This window comes from Chiloscyllium plagiosum, unplaced genomic scaffold (assembly GCF_037043375.1).
Source record: "Chiloscyllium plagiosum isolate Xiang-an unplaced genomic scaffold, Cpla_swu_hap1 HiC_scaffold_30, whole genome shotgun sequence".
In the NCBI taxonomy this organism is placed as follows: Eukaryota; Metazoa; Chordata; class Chondrichthyes; order Orectolobiformes; family Hemiscylliidae; genus Chiloscyllium; species Chiloscyllium plagiosum.
Window position 1 is genome coordinate 46,096,033 of NW_028270168.1, and position 22,089 is coordinate 46,118,121.

General features: G+C 38.8%; 1 protein-coding gene across 1 annotated transcript in view; it reads right to left on the reverse strand.

The window, feature by feature from the left end:
• inpp5b (inositol polyphosphate-5-phosphatase B) overlaps nucleotides 1-22,089 on the reverse strand; it is a 182,393-nt gene that overhangs the window by 152,308 nt on the left and 7,996 nt on the right. The window contains exons 3-5 of the mRNA XM_087976910.1: nucleotides 18,180-18,277; nucleotides 10,440-10,463; nucleotides 5,814-5,924 (exon numbers count right to left, since the gene is read on the reverse strand). Coding sequence (XP_087833036.1) covers nucleotides 5,814-5,924; nucleotides 10,440-10,463; nucleotides 18,180-18,277 — 233 coding nt within the window. The remainder of the gene's footprint in view (nucleotides 1-5,813; nucleotides 5,925-10,439; nucleotides 10,464-18,179; nucleotides 18,278-22,089) is intronic.

Below are 22,089 nucleotides of genomic sequence, written 5' to 3' on the forward strand. Positions count from 1 at the left end.
ATGTCAGTGTCCAGTTGGTCGTCATTAATGGAGATGGAGAGTTCCAGGAAGGGGAGGGAGGTGTCAGAGATGGTCCAGGTATTACATGCAGTTCTAGTCACCGCATTATAGGAAGGATGTGGAAGCTTTGAAAAAGTTCAGAGGAGATCTATTAGCATGTTGCCTGGTATGGAGGGAAGGTCTTAGAAGGAAAGGTTGAGGGACTTGAGGCTGTTTTCGTTACAGAGAAGAAGGTTGAGAGATGAGTTAATTGAGACATAAGATAATCAGAGGGATAGTTCAGGTGGACAGTGAGAGCCTTTTTCCTAGAATGGTGATGGCTAGCACGATGGATCATAGCTTCAAATTGAGGGTGATGGATATATGACAGATGTCAGAGGTAGTTTCTTTACTCAGAGAGTAATACAGGCTTGGAACGCACTGCCTGCAATAGTTGTAGACTCACCAACTTTAAGGGCATTTAAATGGTCACTGGTTAGGCATATGGACGAGAATGGAATAGTGTAGGTTAGATAGGACTCAGATTGGTTTCACAGGGTGGTGCAACATTGATGGCTGAAGGGCCTGTACTGCACTGTAATGTTCTATATCTATAGCCCAGCAGATCAGATCAAATGATAAGGCTGAAGCATTTGCAGAAATTTTGAGCCAGAAATGCTGAGTGAATGATTCATCTCCGTCTCCTCCAATAGTCCCAGCATGACAGATACCAGTCTTCCGTTAATTCAATTCACTCTATGTGATATCAAGAAACAGTGGATACTGGATACTGCAAGGGCTACAGCCCCTGACAACATTCCAACGATAGTCCTGAAAACTGGGCTCCAGGACTTGCTGCTCCCCTAACCACGCTGTTCCAGTAAATTACAACACTGGAATCTACTCGACAATGTTGAAAATTGCCCAGGTATGTCCTATACATAAAAAGCAGGACAAATCAAACCAGCCAATTATCAGCCCATCATTCTCCTCTCGATCATCAGCAAAGTGATGGAAGGTGTCATCAAGCAACACCTATTCAGCAATCGCCTGCTGAGCAATAACCTGCTCAGTGATGCCCAGTTTGGGTTCCATCAAGTCCCCTCAGCTCCTGATCTCATTATAGCCTTGGTGCAAACATGGACAAAAAAGCTAAATTCCAGAGGTGAGATGAGAGTGATAGCACTTGACGTCAAGACTGTATTCAACCGAGGGTAGCATCAAGGTGCCCTAGCAAAGCTGGAATCAGCGGGTACTGAGGTCAAACTCTCTGCTGGTTGCAGTCACATCTATCACATAGGAAGATGGCCGTGGCTGTTGGAGGTCAGTCATCTCAGCTCCAGGTCATCTGAGCAGGAGTTCCTCAGTGTAGTGTCCTTAGCCCAACCACCTTCAGCTGCTTCATCAATGACATTCCTTCCATCATAAGGTCAGAAATAGGAATGGTCGCTGATAATTGCACAATGTTCAGCACTCTTTGCGACTTCTCAGATACTGAAGCAGTCCATGTTCAAATGCAACAAGATCTAGACAATATTCAGGCTTGGACTCACAAGAAGGAAGTAACATTCATGCCACACAAATGCCAGGCTACAACCACTACCAATAAGAGATAATCTAACCACTGCTCCATGACATTCAACGGTGTTCCCAAAACTGAATTACCCACTAACAACATCCTGGAGGTTACCATTCACCAGAAACTGAACTGGTCTTGCCACATAAACATAGTGGCTGCAAGAGCAGGTCAGAGACTAGGAATAATGCGCAAGTAACTTACCTCCTGATTCCCCAAAGTCTGTCCATCATCCACGGGACACAAATCAGGAGTGTGATGGAATACTTTCTACTTGCCTAGATGGGTACAGCTCCAAAAACACTCAAGAAGTTTAACATGACCCAGAACAAAGCAGCTTGCTTGATTGGCACTACGTTCCCAAGCATCCACTCCCTCCACCACCAATGCTCAGTTGCAGCAGTGTGTACCATGGTCAAAATGTACTGTAGAAATTCACCAAAGATCCTCAAACAGCAACTTCTAAACCCATGGCCACTTCCATTTAGAAGGACAAGGGCAGCAGATACATGGGAACACCAACATATTCAGGTTCCCCTCCAAGTCACTCATCATTCTGTCTTACAAATATATTGAGATTCTTTCAGCATTGCCTGGTCAAAATCCTGGAATTGCCTCCCGAAGGGCTTTACGGTTAACCCTAAAGCAGGTGGACTGCAGCAGTTTAAGGAAGCAGTTCACCATCACCTTCTCAAGGGCAACTAAGGATGGTCAATAAATGCTGGTCCAGCCAGTCATACCCACATCCCACAAATGAATGAAACAAAAATCTCAGTTCCACCAAAGCATCCTTTCTGAAACACTGGTGCCAATTGTAAAGAAATTAATAGGTCATCAAGGATATAGAAAATGAGGGTATTTGGAAATTGGTGAAAGCAAACTGCCATCTGAAGAGAAATTAGTGTTCAGCTCTCAGAAAAAGCACCATGTAATTAATTAATAAAGGTACCGCGACACTCTTAGCTAATATTCTAGACAGCCATGACTTGGAGGTGCCGGAGTTGGACTAGGGTGACCAAAGTTGAAAATTACACAATATCAGATTATTGTCCAACATGTTTATTCGGAAGCACTAGCTTTCGGAGCACCACTCCTTCATCAGGTGGTTGTGACAGCAGAATTCACAAAGAGAACATTCCTGACAGAAGAACTGACACAAGAATTTGACAGAGAGAGGCATTCCTGAAAGAAGATCAGCAGAGAGGGCTAGGTTCATTCCAGATGATGTATCCTAGCAATAATATTGAGAGATTAAATTCTATTGTTTTATTATATAAGTGAGACTTCTATTTATTGAAACAGCATACCATTAGGATTTTATTTTATTATGGAATAGTTAGTAATTAAAGGGGAATTGTTTGGTTTGTTCGTGGTTCTGTTAATTTGTTCACTGTTGGAGTTAGATAAATAAACTGTTACTTGCTGATTACAGAGTAAATGAAAGGGCTTCATTTCAGTTTACCACTCCATTATAACAGATTGGGGGGGGGGGTGAGAGGTAGGTTGTACCACTTTTCACATTTCCTTAAAAGATTATAAGGCGAGACGAGCCTCCCTTTTAGCTATCAGAGGGAGGGTCGACTTCCACTTTATAACAGTTTCTTTCTCCCTTTTTGAATAAAGATGTTACATTTTCAGTTTTATGATTCTCTATGACTTTTCCAAATCTAAGGATTTTTGGAAGATTACGATCAATGCATTCACTATCTCTCTACTAACTTCCTTTAAAATCCAATGATACAACCCATCCAGGTAACTTATCATCCTTTCGACCTATTATTTTTCTATTACTTTTAACCTTGAGATAGCAATTGCATCAGCCCTTGACCACCCACCTTCCTAATCCTTTCTCCCTTGATTATTTATATTTTCCGAATGCTATTTTTGTACTCTCTCATGAAGATTGGTACAAAGCAATTATTCAACAGATCTGTTATTTTCTGGTTCCCCATAATAATTTTCCCAGCCTCATCTTCAAAGGGGCCAATGATCACTGTTCCTTTTATTATATTTAAAGAAGCTCTAACTGTCCATTTTTATATTATTTGCTCATATGCCCTCATAGTTTATTCTTCTTCTTCATCTTTTTTAAAATATATTTTTATTGGAAAAATAGATATTTTAATATTACACCAAGTACAAAACAATACAAAAAAAACACAAGTAAAAAACCCTCAACCCACTCTCATGTACAAACGTATAAACATATATTGAAAAATATAGAATTACAAAAAACCCAAACTGGCTATTTAATTAAATAGATAAATAATAGCCAACAACAGACTAATAGATAGTAATAACTCAGCCCAGCCAAACAAAACGCTCACACGTTCACAGTTCCTCCTCCCTGGATATTGAACTCATAAAACACAATTGTTATGGCTATATAAAAGTGTGGCAGATAAGTCTGTCCAAAAAGGGCTGCCATGTCTTATAAAAATTCTCAGTTTTGTAGTGTACCATATTTGTGAGAAAATCCAAGGGAATATGCTCCATAACAATCTTCCGCCAACCCGACAGGCCTGGGGGTTTTCGGATATCCAACCTAGCAAGCTATTCTTTCTTGCACAGAATGGGAGAATATTGAAAAGTTTTTTCTTTTGTGCATCTGCAGGGAATACAGTGGGCAGGTCCAGAAAGAGAGAGAGAGTCCTTCTCCACCCTTACGCCCAAAATTCTCTCCATCTCACCGCCACAGCACTCCAATATATTTGAAGCCTGTCACGAGACCAGAAATAATGGGTAAGAGTGCCTGTACAGACCTTGAACTTGGGACAAGCTCCCTTGATCACCCATAGTCAGTTTACCCCTTTCTGACAAACCTTCTTTGCTGCCATTTCCTAGCTCCCCATTCTTCCGCCGTACCTTAAAGAACTTCAGAAAGTTAATCACTTATAATGTGTCTCCAGCAAACTCATGCTCGCTTTCATTAATTAACACTTTCTCCCCAAAAGCCAAATAAGTTTGTCTCAGATTACTGCCTCTAAAAGCTTTACCATCAACAATTGGCTGTCTTCCATGTAGAGGTTGGATTTACTCATCTTTCCTTTGTTAAATGGGGGTTCAACATATATAAAACCGTAAAACCTCCTCCATGTCATTATAATATTCTGACATGGGCACCCACAATGACTTCATTTTAGGATACATCCTCTCAGCACTGAGTGTTATTTCTACTTTGTGTGCCACAAACATTTCATGATTTGGAGATGCCGGTGTTGGACTGGGGTGTACAAAGTTAAAAATCACACAACACCAGGTTATAGTCCAACAGGTTTAATTGGAAGCACACTAGCTTTCGAAAGCTAGTGCTTCCAATTAAACCTGTTGGACTATAACCTGGTGTTGTGTGATTTTTAACTTTGTACAAACATTTCAAAGTACCTTGTATTTATGTATTTCTATGCTGTCCAATTTTTTTGATATTCTTCTTTTCTGAGACATTGTATCTCTCTACAGTGAAGAAGAGGATGCTGCCAAAGTGCACATTTCATAGTCAGCCATGCTGTTTGTCTCTACAAGATCTCCTTTTCGGGCCCTACCCTTCCTTTAACTACCTTTTTAATGTTTAGTTGTTTGCACAGAACATCAGGATTTCATTTTACCCACAGATGTATTCTCATATTCTCCGTTTATTGTGCTCATTTTTTTTGTATGTCCTTCTGCACTTTCTGTGAACCTTTCATTTGTTATATGTTTTATTTCTATGTCTTTACTATCTATTAACCTTTGCACCATTCATCATCCAGGAAGCACCAGTTTTGATTGCCCATTTTTTCTTTCTCATTATAATTAGTCTACTCTGTATCTTAAAATTCTGCTCTTTGAAGCCCCCCCACACTGTTCAACTGTTTTGACCATAATCTTTTAATTCTATTCTATCTATGCCTTTTTAATTCACTTGAGTTCGCCCTCTTCCAAATCAATCAATCATTCTTTATCACAATTTGTCTTTATCCCACCACTCAGTGGCAAAGCCTGCAGGTTTGGATGAATATCAAAATCAGAAGTAAATTTTCAGAAAGAGAACTGAACATGACACCACAAAAACTTTCCACCAATGTTCAACGTGATGAAACCATCCTGGAACAAACCCATAAGGCCCACTTCCTGCTCCTTGCGGGTCCGCATTGTACCAGGTGTAGTGCCATGCAAAACCCTACTGATTATAGACCCACTCATCCTGCTTTCATTTATGTTCTCTTCCACTTATGATGTTGACCTTAATGGTTCAGAAGCATAGCAAACATTTCCTTACCTTCACATGCTTTATTGGCTTCCTGTAGGAAGATCTTGGCCTGTGATCCAAAGGGAAGCTGAAGTTCTAGATCAACATCTCTTGATATTATTTTGACTGTAGTATCAGAACCTGTAGAGTATCAATATGCCACTCAGAACAGTGTTACAGTTAGTTATATAAAACAGTGTGCGTGCAAGCCGAGCTATCTAATATGCACTGTAGCCAATATTAAACCATCATAAACAAAAAAGATAATGCATCATAAGATTTGCTTCAGATTAAGGCACAAAGCTTGCTTTATTCTTTATCGGCAATCCCGTCTACATTTCAAAGCATCACTTTGCAAATTGAAACAAAATTGCCTAAAATGTTCTAGTATATTTCACGCACCATATTTAAATGGGAGAAATTTACCCACTTTCTTAAACCAATATTTGGATAAAAATCTCAAGTATTTTGATGATTGTCATGGAAAAAGGTATATGCAGGGCAAAACTTTCTCAATGAACTGGAGATATTTTTGCAGTTTAAAAATCTAAAATATATACCATAAGGAACAACTTTTAACTTTTCAAACTTGTCATTCAAAACATCAGAACTCCATATAAATAAGCATATTCAACAAAAAACAGCTACAAGTATGAATGCAACATTCCAGATGTAACACTAACATTTTAATGTCTCTTGCCCCAGTGAAATGAAAATGAAATAAAGACACCGTTATCAGTGTCTGATACTGACACCCAGTGGCACAAATTCTGATGGAAACCTACTTAACTATTTGTACCTCTAACACCAGCATTGGTTGAGCAAAGGACAACCTTAAACATTGGATTTTCTCTAATATCAAATACAATTTGCCCTAGAAACCCAATTTAGACATAGGTATTTAAAACAGAAAATTTCTGTTTGGTACTGAGGGTTCAAGGAATTCTGAAGTGGATCATTTTACTGGGTAATTAAAAATATGATCACACAGTTCAGCAACTTGAAAAATTAATGAATTAAAAAATCCGAGAAAAAGTACAAAGTAAAATCTAAAAGGTCCTTCATAAAGCTTGAAAACTCGACAAATTGCTTCAAACTGATGGTAAACAATGACTTCGTGGATACTGAGCCCCACTCCAACCCAGAATCAAAAAAGCAATTCGAAAAATATTGAGTCCCAATAAATTGCAGTACATTAACATTTTCATGGGAGCAAATTATATACATTGTTGTGGTTCTGTTCGCCGAGCTGGGAATTTGTGTTGCAGATGTTTTGTCCCCTGTCTAGGTCACATCCTCAGTGCTTGGGAGCCTCCTGTGAAGCGCTTCTGTGATGTTTCCTCCGGCATTTATAGTACCATTATAAATGCCGGAGGAAACATCGCAGAAGCGCTTCACAGGAGGCTCCCAAGCACTGAGGATGTCACCTAGACAGGGGACGAAACGTCTACAACACAAATTCCCAGCTCGGCGAACAGAACCACAACAACGAGCACCCGAGCTACAAATCTTCTCACAGACTTTGAAATTATATACATGGACCATACACAGATAATCAAGGAACCAGTTACAAAAATGAATGGAGACTAACACCATTATGCATCAACACAAAAGAGGTGAAAATCCCATTGCTTAGAAGTGAAAGATCTCTTCATAATAACATTAATAAGAAAATGTCCTGGTCTTGTATTTTTATGCACATGACTCTACATGATGAACCACCACCTTTAATACCAAAAACATTATGATTCCAGCTGATGCTAATACTGAAGAAATCAGATTCCAGAGTGACACCAGGTTTGACAGATCGTAAGTTTAATTTTTGAAGCTGGTTATTATGGTGAGGTTGTTAGTTACTGAAACATATTCACATTAGGCTGAAAATTTTCAAGCTTTAAGGTGCAAAGTAACTGGGATGGTTTCCACTTACCACCACCAATGCTGTGTTATTGGTACAAATAGTTAAGTAGGTTTCCATCAGAATTTAACAAAAGAACACAAGTCTATTATGTAAAAGCCCAAAAAAGGTATATAATAGAAGATATGTCAGAAAAATCTATATAAACAGCAAACAAAGTTTCAACTCATTTCCCAGCAAAATCTTTTAGACATTTAATCCCACAGAAGTATCAAACTATCTCTTTTACTTAACAGACTCTTTCTATTTTCCTCCTGGGACTAGTTCAACAGCTTTACAACTTCAGTCCAATTCTACTGACTTAAACCTCTTTCCAAGTTCTGCCAAGTTGAAAATTTCTAGACAAATTATTACAGCCTGGAGACTTCACTAACTAACAACTTTTGCTAGAGGTGAATTGTTCTCCTGAAGTGAAAACTTATTCTTCTGCTAGGAGGAAGCTTCCCTTCTAAACTGAACCCTTGATTCCTCTAAACTGATCAAAACTAAACTAATAGTGACAGGTCTTTTCCATATGTTGTAACCTCAACAATATAAATATGCCCTCATTAACATGACAGATATCCTGATAGCCACCTAACCAAGGTCCATGATTTCTTAGAAATAATGTACTCAAGTCACTTTTCCAAATTGCTTTTGACTTCACAAAAAACTTCCGCCAGAATCAAACTGCCTCTAATTTTTAAAAATATATAAATTTGCAAATGATAAATACATATTTATCTCAAAAGCCACTGCAAAATATTTGTAAGTCACATCTTGGAGATCAAGTCTGCAGCAGAGATGTACTAAGTACTTACTGTGCCAAATCTCAAACAAAACCGTGTGAGGTTTTACTTAGTATCTACTGAAAGGCAATACAGTTGAAATATTTAAGAACTGCACAGTGCAATCATGCCATGGACTGCAACATTTCAAGGGGAAAGCCCACTAATGCCTTCTCAAGGCAACTGGGGTGAAGACTGAAACACGGCTTTGTCAAATCTACCGCATCCACAAAACAATAAAGAACAGTACTCACACAATATTGGCTTTGTCGTAGTACGCAGTTATTCTTACTTTTTTTAAAAAAGAAGCCCAGGTGTAAAACATGCTTTGGAAGACTGAATATCAAGTGTTTTTAAAAAGTTATAAAAATAATTGTCAAATACACATGCACAAGGGTAAAGGTTTAGCGAATGGTAACTGTCCATAAGTTCAGTCAGGACTTGGCAGTGTTAGGAAGGACATGGAGAACTGGATTGAAGTCAAAGTGGCTAGTAGGAGCTGATGGACAGCATGTGCTTCTGCATGCTTCACATTTCCAACTTGTTTTTACTTCTTGCATTAATGTGCTGCAATCTTCTACTGTCCAGTATGTTCTAACTCACAGTGGAAAAATTATTCAGCTTTTTCCTTGGTATGAGCTGCTGAATGACTAAAATTCAATGCTCTTACACTAAAGGTTGCGTAAGTTCAGAACTTCATTATCTGATATCTCATAAGTCAACATAGCAGTTATCGAAAGCTCCCTAGCAGAGGGAAAGGCATGTCAACTTTTCAAATGCGTAAAAGCACTGCTGCTAAGTCCCATTCTCCCTGAAGTTGCCTCTGTCCTCTCTTTGACTCCAAAATATGTCAACATTCTACAAATTCTTGAACAGTCTGGGAAACATTTTGTCCTGTCCAACAAATCAAAACTTAGACCTGAGGTTCTTCCCCTCCCTGGGACTGTTTAAAGATACTCAGCAATTTGCCATCACAAAGGAAGTGGTGTAACTAGCTCGGCTGTAAGTTCATTAGTAAGCGTTTGTGGTCAAGTTAGTTTCTTGTAGGAAGTTGAATGAATGTGGCCAGTTTCGCAGTAACACTGCCAAAGCTCTAGAAGTTAGCTGCTCACCACAAATGATAACTTCACAAACCCCATGACCTTTAGCAAAGGCCTCTTCGTATGATTGCTAGACTATTAATCCAGAGACCCAGATACTGTTCTGGTACCTGGGTTCAAATCCTAACATGCTCGATTGTAGAATTAAACAACAAAAATCTGCAATTAAGATGATCATGAAACCATTGCTGACTGTCAAGAAAAACCCATCTGATCTCCTTCCTTTAGGGAAGGAAACTGCCTTCCTGACCTGGTCTAGCCTACATGTGATTCCAGACCCACAGCAATGTAATTGACTCTTAACTGTTCTCTAGGCAATTAGGGATGGGAAGGAAATGCTGGCCCAGCTAGCGATACCCACATCCCATGAATGAGTTTTTAAAAATACAACATTTTGCATTCAGTCCTGGTCATAATCATTTCTGATCATTTTTGATCCACATTAGCTCCAACTCCCATAATGCCTTCAATTTAAAATCCTGAATCTCACTTTCAAATCCCTTCATGTCCTGCCTTACCCCAACTGTACAGTCTCTTACAAAACACTAATTGCTGAACTCTGTATTCTTTTGACCTAATCTTGCAGGCAATTCCCCACGATAAATGGCTGTACTTTCAGCCAGCCCCACACTTGAGGATTTCCTTTGTACATTCTTCACTTCCCTTCTCCATTAACATCTTGTCATCCATCTCCTTGACATTTCAAATGTCCTTCCGAATACCTCCTTCCTTTGATGCAGCTTTCTGTTTATTTTTAAATTATACCTTCATGAAGGAGCTTAAAACATTTTCTTGTCTTAAAGGGACTGTACGTATTAATTTGTAAATTTTGATATATATGCATGACTTAATTAAAACAAAGAAGACTTACCTATGACATGTGATTCCTGAAACACTGAAAAGCAAATGGAAAAAAAATCAGAACATTTACATTACACATAGCTAAATATGATTGGTATATTTATTCATTTAGATGCAACATGTATAAAGTTAAAGAGGACTGATAACAGGCATTGGATCAGAACATTTCCTGCATCTTACCTCAGTTGATGGATTATTTAAAACGAACAGCACAGGGCAGGTCATTCAATCCCAACTTGTCCACGTCAGTGCTTATGCTTCACAAATTCCTACTCCCACCTTACTATATTTCACCCTCATGTGCTTATCTAACTTCTCGTTAAATGCATCTGTACTGTTACAACTACTTATGTGGCAAAAATAATGACCTCATTTCTGAATTCCTCAATGGATTTATTAGTGACTACCTCATATTCAATCGCTCCTCATTTGTACCATCTCATAAATTACTAATCAGAAGCAGCTAGCACTGTAATGACCCATGTCCTTTGGGAAGAGCCTGTATTTGGTTTTCGTGCATTGTCCGCTTTAAGACCAATATGATTTAGGGAACATTTTGAAAGTGGGTTAACTAGTTCTCCGTTTATCAGACCATTAGGCTCCAAGGAATGTTTATGTAACCTGAAGTTTCAATACAAATGAACAACTAAAGAAGCAAAGAGTAACGAAAACTTAATTGCAGTGTGATTGGGTTTCACACCATGATCCTGTTTGGCAGTTAAGAACATAGAATTCATGAAAATCTTCCTTGTGTGAAGCATGTATTTGGCAATACCACAGAGACACTATGGGTGTCATACAGTTGAAAAATACAAGGGGCTAAAGATAGAAAGGGCAAGGGATTGTGGATTGGATAATATCTGCTTCAATGTTGCCAGAGCCCACTAGTCCATTTAAAGGGTTTTCTGAAAGGAGTCTCTGGGGATTCTGTACCTTCATGAACCAAGTAAGGGAGGGCTGTGGATATGTGCCTTGTTAGTGATAACTTTTTTTTATTTCCTAATCAACCTATTCAAAGATGTCATCACACACCTCTGGAGCAGACAGGACTTGAACCTGGGCCTCCTGGTCCACTAGTCAGTGGGAACTGATCCAGGGCCATCAAATGGAATACAGTTGCTAGTTAAGGAAACTCAAGAGCTGAAGTGATATAATGGGAATTGAGAGATCCTACAAAACAGAAGCTGAGTTGGAAAAACGGAGAGATTGCCTTGGTGCCACACCTGTGGAAGGACTTGTAACTATGTGAGGTATGTCTTTGCGTATCTATTACTTAACATGAAATGTGTCTTTTTTATTTGAGCTAACATTCTCCTGTTTATGTTTGCATTACATTGTTTTCAAGTGGTTTGCTACAGTAAACGTTTCAAAAAGTAAAATCCTGTCCATCAGTTTTTTTGTTAGCTTTATGGAGATCCCTTTCTTTCAAAATTTACTGGTCTCAACTTTAAAAGCACAGGTTTTCAAAAGGAAAGACATGTTTGACCAAGGTTTAAAAATGCTTAAGAAATAATTAGAATAAAAATGAAAGAAATGAATTGGAAATTTATGCCAAACGTAACAATATATTAGGTAAAGCAGAATGTGATCACAAGAATAAAGATAGTTGTTAGGTTGTAACACAAGTTTGGGAATGAAAAAGTGAATGATGTTCTAAAGGACTGCTTTTCCTTATTGTAAACATAGAACTATCTGGCTAGGTTGAGTAGAAAAGCACAAAATGGAATTCAATCTGGAAACATGCATAGGAATGCAGCTGAGGAAAACAAACAATGCAAGAGAATATACAATAATAAATAGCATTCTAAACATATTAAGAAATAAAGAAGCCCAGGAGAGCATGTGCCAGATATTCACTATCGAGGTAATTTCCCAACTCAGCAGATCCTTTTGGTTTAACGAATTCCATTTTATCTAATGCTAACTGTGAGGACTGGTGTGTGTGATTGAGTTGGGCCTGCCAAACCCAGAAGCAGATTCAATGTGGCCACAGAGACAGGTGATTGCCAAGGCAATCTGGTTAGAAGGAATATCCTGATCCTTCAGGAATACACTCCAATTGTTTTAGAATCTGTTAGGCCCTCTATCCTCACTTCTTATTCACCTCCCCATGCCAACTCATGCCTCACGACCCACTCACATGCCGCTTCCCAACCTCTCATTACCCTCTCTTAGTCCATATCACCTCCATAGATACTCATTCATTGTCCACCATGAGCAAACCTCAAGAACCATGTGATGAGAAAAAGAAACTTCCAACAATGTAATGTAGACTTCAATCCTACACAATGGCAGTGAAATTACACCCATTAAAGACATCTATTCAAAGTTCTTGGATTTCCAATAGTTAATTGATTATTCGAAACAAACTTCTATTCAGATGACACAAAGACAGCTAATCCTTTAGCAGCCTCTTGAAAAACTTTCAATCCAAGTGTGAATGCAGAACACTCCAATAAAATAATCGTATTGTCTGAAACTCAGCCAAGCATTCATCCTGACAGAATAATAGCCATTGGGGAAATGTTAACAAAGAAGTCAACTGAAACTGCAGGAACATACATTTTTTTTCATCTACACCTGATGACCCAACAATCAAAGCAGTCCAGTAAAGGATCATTTTTATTAAACCTCTCACTTACGGAGAGTTTTCATATTTATCAATCAATAGATTATATAGTTATACTGACCTTTCATACCTTTCAAGAGCATTTACATCTAACCCATCAATTTGTAATTTCCATATTGCAAGTTAAAGGCCCTTTAACAGTCCTAAAGGGGTTTGTTTGAACTTATCACAAAGTTAAAATGGCCCTGGTGAATTCAGATTTCCATCCAAAGTGGGGCAGGGTCTGTTCTATTCTCGAGGCTAATAGAAACAGAAATGAGGCAGCAATTCCACATTTGTGATTCCCCTGAGATTTTTAAAAGTCTGGCCCTAGGTCTCCAGATCCTGAAAACAGGAAGATAGATTGTTAAGGAGGACAAAAGATATTTGAAATTCCTTCCCTTATTGACCATGATCTAGAATATAGAGTATATGGGCAGGGTGTTTTTGCCAAGACAAGGTCGACCACAGACAGTTCACTGCATGCAGTTTCATTAACACATTAGAGAAGAATATGATCGCACCAAAGAGGGCACTGAAAACTTCCACAAGGATGTTGCCAGGAATAAAGATTTGTTCACTGCAGCCAAATTGGACAGACTGGGTTTAGATTGGAATAATGGAGGCTCCAGCAGAAAAAAAATTAATGTGGCCCTCAATGGAGTGTTTAGGAAACACGTATTTCTGTTATCAGAGAGATCAATAACCAGAGGGCAAAAATCTAAAGTAATTGACAGAAAGATCATAAGGGTGTTGAGGAGTAATATTTTTATGCAGATGAGTCAATGATCTGGAACTTACTGACTGAAAGAATGAAAGAGGCATAGAGGTGGCATAGCTAGGGTTACAATCTAATGGACTGAATGTGTGCTAGGACTGGTAGTTTTCTTCTATTATAGCATAGGAGATACAGTTAGTAAGTTTACAGATGACACCAAAATTGGAGGGGTAGTGGACAGCGAAGACGGATACCTCGGATTATAACAGGATCTTGACCAGATGGGCCAATGGGCTGAGAAGTAGCAGATAGAGTTTAATTCAGATAAATGCGAGGTGCAGCATTTTGGGAAAAAAGAGACCTTGGAATGCAGGTTCATAGCTCCTTGAAAGTGGAGTTGCAGGTAAATAGGATAGTGAAGGCGGCATTTGGTATGCTTTCCTTATTGGTCAGAGTATTGAGTAAAGGAATTGGGAGGTCATGTTGCGGCTGTACTGGACATTGGTCAGGCCACTGTTGGAATATTGCGTGCAATTCTGGTCTTATCGGAAAGATGTGAAACTTGAAAGGGTTCAGAAAAGATTTACAAGGATGTTGCCAGGGTTGGAGGATTTGAGCTATAGGGAGAGGTTGAACAGGCTGGGGCTGTTTTCCCTGGAGCTTCGGAGGCTGGGGGGTGACCTTATAGAGGTTTACAAAATTATGAGGGGCATGGATAGGGTAAATAGGCAAAGTCTTTTCCCTGGGGTCGGGAAGTCCAGAACTAGAGGGCATAGGTTTAGGGTGAGAGGGTAAAGATATAAAAGAGACCTAAGGGGCAACTTTCTCACGCAGAGGGTGGTACATGTATGGAATGAGCTGCCAGAGGATGTGGTGGAGGCTGGTACAATTGCAACATTTAAGAGGCATTTGGATAGGTATATGAATAGGAAGGGTTTGGAGGGATATGGGCCGGGTGCTGGCAGGTGGGACTAGATTGGGTTGGGATATCTGGTCGGCATGGACGGGTTGGACCGAAGTGTCTGTTTGCATGCTCTACATCTTTATGACTCTATGACAGACACAATGGGTGAATGACCTCTTTCTGTGTCTTAAATCTTTCTATATATTTAGTAGGGGCATTATGGGCAAGTGTTTTGATTGGCATGATGTGACTATTGGTGTCCTGCAAAAATCAGTATAAGGGCCTGAACTATCCATCCATTTACTAATGTCTTAGATGGTGGAAAAGAAGGTTACACCCCAAAGTATTCTGATGACAATGACGGGCAGCACTGTAAGTGTGTGACTGGAAAAATAGCAATCATGATTGGTTAGGAGCTGGTTAACTCAGTTGGTCAGATGGCTAGCCTGTGCTTGAAAATAATACCATTAATGTGGGTTTGAATGTTCTTCTAGCTGAGACAGATTTGGTACCTGTCACCTGAGGGTAGAAAAGAATGATAAACCACCACTTACAAAAACCACTGAGCAAAATGCTCAAGATGAGTAGACATTGAACCAAGGAACAGCCTTCAGGCAAAGCTTGACCGATGCCGGCAAATGTATGATCATCCACTTCAGACATAAAAAGATTATGACAGAATACTTTCTAAATAGTAAAAGGTTGACAACAGAGGAATCCAAAAAGACATGAGAGTGTAGAATTACTGATCATTCAAATGTCTGAATAGGTTCAGAAGATAATGAAAATATCTAATGGCATTCTAGCTTTTAAATCAAAAGAGTAAAAGTTATACTTCCCAAGTACCACACTGAAAGTACTGTTAGCAGTTCTCAGAGGCTCAAGGTTATATTGCCCTTGGAATTGGTGTAATGTAGATTTTTCAGAATGATAACTGGACTCCGAATATCAAAAAATGAAAACTGATTGCACAAAGTAGTTTCGTATCCCTTGAAATTCAATAGGTTGGTGATTTTCTCCAGGTTTTCAATATATTATGACTCTAAATATTAATGAAGAAGAAATAGTATATACAAAAGCTATTCCTGCTAGTCTCGAACAAAACACCCAGTCTCAAAATTGGAGCCGAATATTTCAACAGCAAGACAAGAAAACATTTCTACTTATAAAGAATGATACAAGTTGCTCTCCTGGAAATGATACAAGTTGCTCTCCTAGTTGATACTAGGTCAAATATTAATTTTAAAACTGAGAATTTCATGAAGCTAAGGTATGAACAGGTATGAGGTAAACTTTGCTACATGGGCCTAAGTAACAAATCAGCCATGATCTCAGAGAGCATGCTAATGAGAGTGATTATGGCATATTGCACAAGCATGATCATTGTGTCATTCTGATTTAACTGGATGCAGTATCACTGATTATACAGTGATGACACCAACCTATCTTTTATTTCTCTTTAACTGCATTGCTGACAGAACAACCCCATCAGGGGCTTAAGTTAACAATGTTTTCGCCTTTAATCACATAACTAATAACAAAACGGTAAAAGTAACTGAGATAGAAAGCAAAGATGCCATACAAAAACAATAAAAATATCATCACTACTTTAAATACAAAATCCTCACTGGAAATATCACTCGTCATCACAGACATCCCTTTTTTATTCAAAGTAACGGCTCCTTCAAGGTGTGGAGTCATCTATTGTTGCAAGGTGACTTTGAATTCTGATTGCAGACCTGTGTGGCTTTCAATGAGCATTACCTGATTTTGTTGGGACTGTGAGTTCTTTCTCACTTGCCATTTGCCCTTGGCTCTCTGTATCTGTTGCTGATCAAAGAAAACATACCACTATTTGCTTTCAGTCCCCAGCTAATATTTTCTGAGCACTTCTCTCCCAGTCTGGTAGACAAAGCAAATTTTCTGAGTTTTCTCTCCAAGGGATCCTTAAACCAGAACCTCAGTACACCTCAGCTGAGTTTAAGTTGTGAACAGGAGATCACTTTCGAGATTTTATCATCGTTCGTATGTACGACATGTCCAATCATTTGAACTGGGGTTGGATGAGGACTGCTTCAATTCCAGACATTTCTACTCTTTAAAATACTTAAGTGTTAAACACCTTGTCCTCTCTTTTGATGCCCATGAAATTCCAAATGCCTCTCATGGAGAAATTATCCATCTGTCTAATAAGTCTGGAATCAATTGTCCATGTCTCTCAGACATATAGCATGATAATTATCATCACAGATTTGTACACAGCAAGGTTTGTTCAAAGTTTTATACCTTATTTCATCTGCATTCTCTTGTGTAAAATTGGTAATGTTGAGATTGCTGTCAATTCTAATTAGCATTTTATTCATTCAGGTATTTCTGGAGCGTCGAGATAAAGTTATCTACAGCCTTCAGGGTTATGTCATTGATAGTTGTTGTATGTTGGGTTTGGTCAGAATTTGGTGACAATTGGTGTAGTACCTTTGTCTTCCTTAAGCTGATGGTTAGCCCATCGCCATCGACACAGAAAACATGGCAGCAAGGAATAGACTGAAAAGCATAAGTGTCACTACATACCTCTGCACCATACAATTTGTTCTGAGAAAAGGGTCAGCCCACTCACCAGAGTCAGTGACACGGGCCATCATTTCATCATGTTTGCTGCATCCAATTTACAGCTCAACCAGACCTTCTGAATTTGACCAAGACTTTCCACAAGGACTCTCTAATTACCAGGTCAAAGGCCTTCATCAGGCCAACAAAGGCACTACTGTCGGCTGCTCTCAAAATTTCTCTTCTATTTCCCAAAATGTTGCAAGTGTTTTCACCTTTACTTGAAATCATTTTGATCTTCTGCCATTACATGTGTGTCCTTTGGTTTTAGAAACTTTACTCAAATCTCATAAGTAGCAAGATTCCTTCCTGGTTGCCACACAGAGATTTTTGTCATTTGTCTCTTTTCAAGTGAACAATTGTGAACTCAGAAGGGATTGTTTGATGATCCCACTTTTTATGATTCAAATGTCTGATGGATCCGGGTGCCGGAATTTGTATATGTCTCCTGGGCTCCTATCTGATCCTGGAGCTTTACTTGAGGGTCAGGATCTGATACTTTTTCAACCTCCATAAGTAGGGACTTTTTTTCTCCCAGATTTCATTTGGACAGTGTGCATATTACTAAAATTGAGATTATCATATTCTCGTCAAGGATAAAGTGCCCAAGAGGCTGTTAATTTAAACAGAACATTTGCCAAGTGCTGAAGTTAATTATTTTGTATAAGCCTTATTCATGTTTCAAACTATTTCAACATTGGGTGCATTGAAACCAGGTGTCAAAACAGTTGAACTGCAGACAGTGTGACCAAGTGTAATTTCCTAAGAGATGAATTCCAAGCACTAACTTGCCCATTTGAGTAAAGCTTCTAGTAGGAGTGAAATACTCACCCTCAAGCGGGTCATAAAGTTGGGTCACTTACACACATTATCCAGTATTGTATCGAGAATCACAAAAGCTGCAAGTCAATACCTTCTTCAATGATTAAATCTTCTGACACAGGCACTATTTCTTGCAATGAAACATCCTCTGGGATAATTGCCATTCTTCTGTGAGTGTACATGAAAATCCTAAAGGAAATAACATGAAACAGTTTGTTTCAAGAAAGACCGAAACAGTAAACGGACAAAACGGTTTTAAAATTCATTACCAGGATGTGGGCATCACTTATAACTTTGCCATTTAGGGTCCATCCTAAGCTACTTGACTTCGGGTCATAGAGGAGAAAGTGAGGACTGCAGATGCTGGAGATCAGAGTTGAAAAGTGTGGCACTGGAAAAGCACAGCAGGTCAGGCAGCATATGAGCAGCATGTCACATTCCTATTTAAGAACTTATGCCTGAAATGTTAGTTCCCTTGCAGCTCAAATGCTGCCTGACCTGCTGTGCTTTTCCAACACAACACGTTTTGATTTATTCAAAGAGTCATACAGCAGGGAAACAGACCTTTCAGTACAACTCGTCCATGTCAACCAATTTTCCCAAACTAAACTAGTCACACTGCACATCCATCTACCATTTTATCCAACAGTTCATTCCAAATACAAACCACCCTCTGTGTAAAAACATTGCCCCTCAGGTCCCTTTCAAATATTTCTCTTAAAATGTATACCTTTATTTTGAACTCTTTGCTCTTCACCTTATCTGAGTCCCTCATGATTTTATAAACATATATAAGGTCACCCCTCAGCCTCCTGGGTTCCGGTAAAAAAACTTTGCCATATAACTCACCCTCCAGTTCCAGGAACATCCAGGTCAATCTTTTCTGAACCCTCTCCAATTTAATAACTTACTTCTTATGGCAGGGCAACCAGAATTGTACACAGTGCTCCAAAACTGGCCTCACCAACGTCCTGTACAACCTCAACATGATGTCCTAACTCCTATATACAATGCATTGAACAATGTAGGCAAGCATGCTAAACACCTTCTTAACCACCCTGTCTACCTGCCATGCTAATTTCAAAGAACTACGTACTTGAACCGCTATGTCTCTCTGTTCGACAACACTATCCAGGGCCCTACCATCAACTATATAAGTCCTGTTCTTATTCATTTCACCAAAATGCAATACTTAGCATTTATTGAAATTAAACTCCATCTGCCACTCCTCAGCATACTGGCCCAATTAATCAAGATTGATCAGTAGTTTGAGACAACAGAGGAGCTTGCTAAGCCTTTTTAGAAGGAAGCTAAGAGTCAACAACATTGATGTGCAACTGGATCATGCTTAAGCTGGCTGGGGTGAGGCCAGGTAGGATTTCTTCCACAAAGGACATTACTTGAGTCTTAATGACAATTGGCAGCTTTTTGGTCACTTTTATTAAGTTCAGCTTTTTAAAAAAGTTTCAGATTTTTATTATAAATTGAAATCAAAACATTAAACTGCCACAATGAAATGTAGACCTGCAAAATTTAGATAATCTGCTCCGACGATAAGTTGTTCAAACTTCTGGAATACTCATCCATAGTATAAACACCAGCCTAACTAGAATAATGCTACCTGAGATCAATCTTTGCTCAAACAATCGAAAAGCAGTCACACCTCCCTGCAATAAAATGTCAGTTTGCAGGTGATGGAAACAGCTTTTAAGTAAAACATATCATCAAAACATATTGCAATCCCATTGCAGATGGAGACTTTTAGTATTAAGGAAACTATCAAATATTTGGGACATGATCTTCAAATCACCTCTTCTGTTAGAAGTCCAGATATGTTTTAAAAGAAAACAACTATTTAAAATGTATTTATTTTGTAAAAGCCTACTTTTTGATGGTAATCTTTTTGTCAGTATCTTGCATTTGGCAAAGCTATCCCTAAGTGAATAGAGCTTGCAACCTTCATTTTTACACCTTTTGCTGTATTGTATTAAGGAGCACCATAGAACAGGGCTTGGCTGAATTATTATATTTGACTTTATTCTAAGCATCAGCATGAAATAATCTGAGAGTTGATATTTGTATTACTTACAATATTGGAACAAGAAATTCAATATAAACCACGGCCCAGAAATTATGAAATTTTTGATAGCTATCTGTTACACTTTGCGTCACCACCCCTCTGAATCTCACCTCAACACAGCATTCAGCAGAGCCAAAGATGAAACATGGAAATCCTGAAGTTGCAATTGCTCACTCAGTGTTCTGTTCCAGGTTGCAGTGTGGATCCCTAACCTCAGCCAGTCATCAATGTGTAAAATCTCGCAAAAACAATTTTTTTTCTGCTCTCATATTACTGTGAAAAACCCCATAAAATTTTAAATGTTCTTCAGTGGCTTCAATAATGAGGCTTCTAACTGAAATCTGAGCAATGACTGCTTCTGAGTAACCAATCTGGCTCCAAAAATACATAATATTTTATATTATATACTGATAAAAATCTCAATTAAAATTGTCATAATTTGAAATAATTAAAGCAAGTTTTCTTCATATGAGCTTCTTTCTTCAACTTATTTATGCCTACCGCTGTCTAAATTTTATAACAGGTGCCTCGAATATGAGTGCATTTTCATTTCCTAACCTCCTGTGAGTGTAGCTTGAACAAAGTGATGGAATTACTACAGTTTCATATTAACTCCCCATGAAACAATTACTTTAATTACATATTGAGAAAGTTCATATTCTCACTACAGAAATCATGACATTGGTGCAGCTTTCTTTGAGGTCAGCAGCAAGTACCATTTTACTTTGTCATTGATCATAAAATCAAGACCACTGTCTTTAAGGGTAAAGAATTACATTACTAACATTGACAAGATTTGAAGAATATAATTCATCCCAGTTTGCAGACCATGATTGCAGACCAAAGAATAAATGAGATCCCAGAATTGACAGCTACTTAATCTGTTAGATGTCAATTCGAGGAACACACTGGCAAAGCTGGCGTTTTTCTCAGTGAAGTTTGAGGAAGACTTGACACACGAGCTCAAAATCTGGACAGAGTAAATGGAGAAAAACAGCTTCCATTGACAGAAGGGCACCATTTAAAGGGATTGGCAAAGGAACCCAAAGAAACAGGAGGAAAACATTTTTTATGCAGCAAGTCGTTTGGATCCAGAATGCACTGCCGGAGTGTTTGGTGGAAGCAGATTCAACCATGATTATCAGAAGAGAAGTAGGTAATTAACTGAAGATAATACATTATTATGAAAAAAGGAGGGCAGTGGTATCAGCAGAATTGTTTTCAGGATGCCTACAAAGGATTGGATGGGCTGACTGGCTATAGCATAGAAAGAAGCAATTCGAGAAATCTGTGTGCAGGATATTAAAGTGAAACCTTTTCCCAATGTTGAAAAAGCATGTATAGTATGATTATGAGAACGGTTAGAGGACTGTTTCTATCTCCATATGTTAATCTCAAATCTTAAAATTTTAAAAATCCTTTAGCAGGATGTGTCGCTGCTACTTTAAGTTAGTATTTATGACCCATCCCTAATTGCACTTTCAAAGTTGCTGTTGAGCACTGCTGTTCATGAGGGGTAGGTCCATCCACAATGTTGGAAGGGAATTCCAGGTTTTTGATCCAGTGATGGTGAAGGAACAGTGATATAGTTCCAGGTCAGGATCAGGTAGGAGACGAACTTGCAGGTGATGGTATTCCCATCCATCTGTGCCCTTGTGGTGGTAAGGATTGTGGTGTGGAAAGTGTTGTCAAAGAGCCCTGACGAGTTGTTCAGTGCGTCTTGTTGATGGTACACACTGTTACCAAGATGTGATGGTGGTTCAAGGAATGAATGCTGAAGGCAGTGGATAGGGTATTATTCATGCGGCCTGCTTCGTCCTGAATCAAATTCCTTGACTGTAGTTGGAGCTGCACTCATCTGGGCAAGTGAATATTCATTATATTCATAACTTGTGTCTTGTGGGCAGGCTTTGGGGAGTTG